The 6,405-nt window shown below is 39.2% G+C and overlaps 1 protein-coding gene across 7 annotated transcripts in view; it reads left to right on the forward strand.

Annotated features, from left to right (window-relative positions):
* Positions 1-4,005, forward strand: part of LOC143137678 (receptor activity-modifying protein 3) — a 21,002-nt gene extending 16,997 nt beyond the window's left edge. For all 7 annotated transcript variants that reach the window (XM_076297973.1, XM_076297974.1, XM_076297975.1 and 4 more), the window contains 4 exons: positions 545-616; positions 922-960; positions 1,216-1,369; positions 3,134-4,005. In XM_076297973.1, the coding sequence (XP_076154088.1) occupies positions 545-616; positions 922-960; positions 1,216-1,369; positions 3,134-3,371 (503 nt within the window). In that variant the 3' untranslated portion in view covers positions 3,372-4,005. The remainder of the gene's footprint in view (positions 1-544; positions 617-921; positions 961-1,215; positions 1,370-3,133) is intronic.
* Positions 4,006-6,405: the final 2,400 nt, after the last annotated feature.

Here is a 6,405-nt window from a genome sequence, read left to right on the forward strand (position 1 = left end):
CCTAGGGTCAATACGGACAGTAAGGTCTGTAAACAATGACAAATGCATATGACAGTCAGGTGTGGAGAATAGGACATGGTGTTTAAAGCACCTGAGGTGAAAGTTACAAGAGGTGGGATGATTACGTATCCGGTATGATAAAGCATTAATCATGATTTAGTGAGAGAAAGTGCAATAGTCCTGCGTCAGAATTGTCCAGGAAAGAAAGTTGTCAGGGGGCAAGTGGTGGGTCAGCAGACAGGCCAGAATCCGGGCAGAGTTGTCATAGGCAGGTGATGGGGCTGTATGATAAATGATAAAAAAAATGATAAATGATTAACGAGTAAAAATATGAGTAGAAATTTTTGTTTGCTTTTCAATTGTTGGTGAAGGTGTAAACTCAGCAACACTATTTTATTTTCTACTTTCTGTAACATTCTTTAGATGGCACACACATATGCAAAATAAATCTATCTAGGACTTTCTCACGGCTCCTTCTAAATGATGCTGTGTGGTATTGTGATGAGAGACAATAAGTTCACTCTGTCGCACTTTCTTCTTTCAGAAACTTCCCACAACCACCCACACAATGCCCATAGCAACACTACTCTGCAAATCAACGAGACGCTACTGTTCGGTGAGACTCAAACCTCCGGTCCTCTAAACCAAATACAGTATTTTCAGGCCACGGTAAACGAAGTACAGTATTTTATTGTATTTACAGTAAATATTTATTTCAGGCCACAGTAAACAAAATACAGTATTTTAATGTGTTGTACAGTATTTGTTTTTTCAGACCACAGTTGTCTGGACTTTTTGAATAAAGATAACTTCATGTGCATTTATGTCATGTACTTGAGTCTGCCATCATAAACATTTAACATTTTGTCGAAGAAAAAAATCAAGCCAACAATTAAAAATGTTTAATGTTTATATTTTTAGATAATACTACAGAAGCCAACATCACGCGTGAAGACAGTGGTAACACAAACCATTATTCCATTACTAATCTAAATTTCCCTTCAAGATCAAAATGTTATTAATTACCCATATTTACAGTATATGCCATCTTACAGCCACATGAGAGCTTTAGGAAAGCTTGTGACAATCTCATCCAGAGTGCCTTTATTATGCTTGTTGATGTATGTCTATCACTGGGCTATGTTTTGATGAGTCCAAGACAAATTTCCCCATGGGGACATTAAAGTATATTCTATTCTATTCTATTATGCTCAGAGTCCTTTCAGGATCAGGAGAAGAACCATCCCCTTTGGCACTGTATTGCTGATCACCTGGAGTACTTCAGCCATCATTACTGTGGAGTCACATTCCATAACGCCATGGCCACTGTCCCAAAGGAGAGATGGTGTGACTGGGAAGAGATCAAGATGTGAGTGAGCATTGAAAAAAAGAAAAAGCTGGAGAGCTGAAACGTTTTTGTTAAGACTTTGTCCTGCAGTCTGTCGGAGTGTGAACCTGTCCACTTTCATCCTAACAGTGGGTCTCTTTGCCAAACTTTTTGGTTGTCAAGCAGGCGAGTGCATAGCTTTGTCCGTGTTTACTGTAAACCTTGAAAAAATAATATTAAAGTAATCCATCCCATGACTCTTGAATGTAGAGCTCGGTACAGTCTCTAAAGTTTGTGGGCTTTTCAAATGGAATAGATTGCTGAAACAATATGCTCTGTTGATTAATACAAAAGTGAAAGTAATTGCCATCAGAAAAGAATGACCCATTTATGATGTTCGGGTAGTTTATTGAGCTGGTGGTTACTGTAGTGTTTTCAACATTAATATATGCAACAAGCATATATAAATAAGATAGACTGTACTGTGGCTGAATTTGCCACCATCAATGTGTGTGTGTGTGTATGCATGCTTTTTTCAAGCTGTTTGAGTGCTCGGAGGAGTAGGAAAGCGCTATATAAATGCAATGCCATGTATTGCTTTGGATAAAACAGATCAATCATTTCATAATTTATTCATTTATCAGTCACTTGTATTTCTATAGCACACTTAACAAACAACAGCAGTTGACCCAAAGTGCTTCCCAGTAAAAAGATTTGGCAGAGTACAAAGATGCCTCACAGTTAAAATAGGTCAATAAATAAAAAAGGGGACTAGCAATGGAATCAAATACTAAAAAGGGGTAAAAACACAAAACTAAATAAAATAATAAACAGTAAGGCTAAAGAGGTAAAACACATAGCAGTAAAGTGAAGTGAGACAATAAAACATAAAAAAAGAGAAAAATAAAAAATAAGAAATAAAAATAGTAGCTAGTGGATGATGAAGCAGAAACTGTGGGAAGGGGTGGGTTAAGCAGGGCAGGAGGGGGTGTAGTTAACTTGGGGTAAAAGCAAGAGTAAAAAGATGGGTCTTTATATTAGATTTAAAACTGGAAGTGGGGCTGAACCTGATCTGAAGGAGGAGGTTGTTCCAAAGCCTAGAACGCTTTGTCACCTTTTGCCTTATGTGTGGGCAGTGGAGAGGTGTTGAGATGACGACCTTAGTGACCTACATGTAGATGTGGAGTGTGGTGTCAGCAGATCAGTAATATATGATGGTGCAAACCCATGTAGGGCTTTAAAAACAAAAGGTACCATTTTAATTCTGAATTTAACGGGTAGCCAGTGAAAATGAACAAGGATGAGGGTGATGTGTTCTCCTTTCTTGGTACCTAAAAGTCGTGCAGCACCAGCTGTCGTCTGGCCATGCTGGATTGGGTTTATTAATTTAGCAGATGCTTTTATCGAATATGATTTACAAAAATGAGGAACAACACTCAAACTACATAGCAGAGGAAACCTTGAGTAACAATTAATACAACAATAAAAGCTTCCATCAGAGGATGAGAGTGCAGAATCTTAAGTATAAGTCAAAGTTTAGTTGAAGGAGATATTCGTTGAAGAAGGAGTTGATAGAGGAGAGTAGAAAGGGAAGTTTTCAGAACAGACTGTTGTTTAAGATGGACAGGAGGACATTGTCCATAACATGAAGCTGGAGCTAAACCTCTAACAGACTTTATAAGGCAGAGAATAGTAATAATACATACTGTAGCTTTCTATGTGACAAAACGTTTTGAATGAGGCTGAATCTGATTGCTAGTAGCCTTCCTAACTGTCCTCTCCTATTGTTGTTTTGTTTCTGTGTAGACACTACAACAAGTTAAGCGAGTGCATGGAGGAATTGTCTGACTTGCTCAGATGCTACTACCCCAACCAGCAGACACAGGAGTTCTTTGTGGGCGTCCACGAGGAGTACTTCCAGGCGTGCCAGGAGGAGGAAGAGGACCTGCCGCCGGGGCTGGTGCTGGCGCTCACTCTGCTGCCTGTTAGCCTCGTCCCCGCCCTCGTCTTCATGGTGGTCTGGAAGAACAACGTGCGGGAGTAGCCTAGCCTAGCCTAGCGCCCCAAAATGTGCTGAATGACCATAACTATGCCGAGTAGTTTAGTGGAATTGGATCTCAGGGGTCTAAAATGTCATGCACTACTGAACTAGTTGTCTGTCAAGTATTTAAACGGCAATGCCATCATTTAGGATGAATTAAGTTCTATTTTCTGATACAGATAGGTCAACCTGGATGAGTTCATGCTCCATCACATAACCCATAATCCCTTGGATTTGATTCCGTTTTCTCTGTATACATACCATAATACTCTCGAGTATTTCACATTTAAGCTATACATGTTTGCCTGCTGTCTTGTGTAAGCATCTGATTGTTTGAATGTAAAAGCAATGATTGTGGTGGCCAACAGCATTATGCAAGATAAGGGTGTCAGTTGGAGTAATAGTATTATGTTTTGGGTGTAGAACTGTAATGTGTAAGAGGTATAATGGCAGAAGCAATATGGTTGAGCAAAGATCCTTGTAATTGTTGCACCGGAAAAGTTTAATTAATGTTTTTATTAAATAAGCATTTTTTTTATAGCCTGTGTAATATTACATGTTACAAAACACACACAAATGACCGTGGTTTGTTTTTGGCTTTTAAGACTGACATTAAAAAGTATTCTGCTGTAGCCTACTTCAGTAGTGTGTAGCTTTGTGTGTGTGTGTGTGTGTGTGTGTGTGTGTGTGTATATGTGACAACAAGGTCCACACTTCTTTCATACTATAACTACTGTTCTAATGTACCTTCTACGAAAACCTGCCTTCACCTTTTTAGACAGGACTCTCTCACATTCTCTTGGTCTGTATTTGTGTGTGGGCTATATATTGTACTTGAAGGTAGGTGATTAACTAAGTGGTTCTTGAAACCCATTTGCTTTCAGTGCAAACAAAAGACTAGCCTATAGGCTACAAATCTGACAAAATACAAAATAACTTGTTTCCTGTCATTAGTATTGGCTCTAGCTATGCCCCCTCTCCCTTTCTTTCTCTAAGTGTGCAAAGAAAACAAGACAACAAGCCTTTCCCCTTCAATGCAAATGGTACTGATAAATGCACTTTGTGTGACAATCACCCCCGAAGACTAACACAATGCTATCAGGCTACCAGTGTTTTGGAGGAAACGAATTCTCATTCTCACAATAAACAAAGATAAAGAAAAGACTACCATCGGGGTTCGCTTACATGACATCTGGGAACTTTTGAACAGGAAATAATTCCCAAAGGAATTTGGCTGTAGCTGCGGTAAGAGCGTTGCGTTGCGTTGACTGTGCTTATATTTTTGTTTGTAGTCTACTTTTATTTTGCAGAATAGCGCCACGCAGTGGTTGGCCGCGGCAGTGCTAGCTTCATATGGGCTCTGGATAAAGACAAGCAAAGGAAAGGCAATTGAGTGCTCATAGTCAGTGGGACGCAATAAACCAATTAGAACAAACGTGATGTTCATGTGATTTTGTTGATATGTGATGATAATAAAAATGTTATTGCTTTCAGAAATTGGTATTAAAATATATTTTGTCTCAGAACGAAACAACAGGAAGAATGAAATAAACAAATCAAGACTACAGTAAAAGATCACAAGTGTACGTACAAAGTCTGAAGCTGAAAGTAAGTATGTACATGTCTCACGCCCAGAGGGGTGAGGAGGCATCAGGGCATAACGACCTGAGGTGTTACAGTAGTCAGGATTCCTTCACACCTTCACAAAGGGTGCCACTGTTATCACATTGTAGCATTTTACATTATATGCGTGTGTGTGTGTGTGTGTGTGTGTGTGTGTGTGTGTGTGTGTCTGTGCGTGTGTCTGTGTGTCTCTCTCTCACTCTGTGTGTGTGTGTGTGTGTGTGTGTGTGTGTGTGTGTGTGTGTGTGTGTGTGTGTGTGTGTGTGTGTGTGTGTAAATGGGCTCAGTTCATTCAGGTTCATCAGAAGCCAGCTCTATTTTCTCCTGAGTCCATACGTTAGTGAGGTCCACTTTCTCCTTTTTCTCCGAGCCAGTAAGGTCAGTCTGTGTCGTATTATTCATTCAGGTAAGCACTGACAGAGATCACATTGAAGGAGACACTCTTCTGCAGTTTTATATTTACATTTATATGCACCTGAGGTAAGTACCGTAAATGTTTACTTGTGTAGTATGTACTGTACAGGCCAAAAGTTTGGACACACCTTTGTCATTTCAATGTGTTTTCTTTATTTTCATGACTATTTACATTGTAGATTCTCACTGAAGGCACATTGAATGAGAAGGTTTGTCCAAACTTTTGGCCTGTACTGTACTTCTGGTCCGTATATTATATATTGTCAGTAATAGCCTAGCTGGTCTATAAGCGTGACCCATTTCTAGCCAAGCCATTGCCTGCTATTGCTGGTTACTTCTTGTTGAAGTGCATGTGAGGTGTCTGTTTAATGTGGGTTTTGCAGCAATATCGGTGTGAACTGTGACACAGGATGTGATACAGTCAGTTTACGAGTACAACTGTACTGTAGTATATACTACAGACACATTCCTTGTTTTCAGATGAACATCCAGTAAAGATTTCTTTGCCATGGCTCTGTGGTTTTGTCACTGATGCAAGATCAGAGAAGCTACGTAATCTGTGTGAAGCAGATCAGTGAAACTCATTCAGAGCTGGTTAGAAATGAGTCACTGCCGCAGACCAAAGATTCCTTACTGTTATTTCTAGTCATCGCGTGACAACAGCACAAATGCCCTGCACATAAATTCCAGTGTAAAAGATACTATGAGCAGATACATTTCCCACTTTTTGAACCTTCTTTCTTACTCATAAGTGTACAATAAGTTTAGAATTTACATTAAATGTGTATATATATTTTATTTTATATATATTTTTGTTGTTGTTGTTGTTTTTTGTTGTTTTGTTTTCATTTAGGTATTTATCACAGCTCTGAGTATAACACATACCTGTCAACATTTAGCTTTCCAAAAACGGGAGATTTTTTTTTGGGGGGGGGCAGTGTTTGTTCATACACGTGTTTCAACACTGCATTTCGGTAGTTGCTTTTACCTTACCATTACC

Source organism: Alosa pseudoharengus, unplaced genomic scaffold (assembly GCF_046254945.1).
Source record: "Alosa pseudoharengus isolate Yale_2024_CS ecotype anadromous, Long Island Sound unplaced genomic scaffold, YU_APseudo_1.1 YU_APseudo_1.1_scf_21, whole genome shotgun sequence".
Lineage (NCBI taxonomy): Eukaryota > Metazoa > Chordata > Actinopteri > Clupeiformes > Clupeidae > Alosa > Alosa pseudoharengus.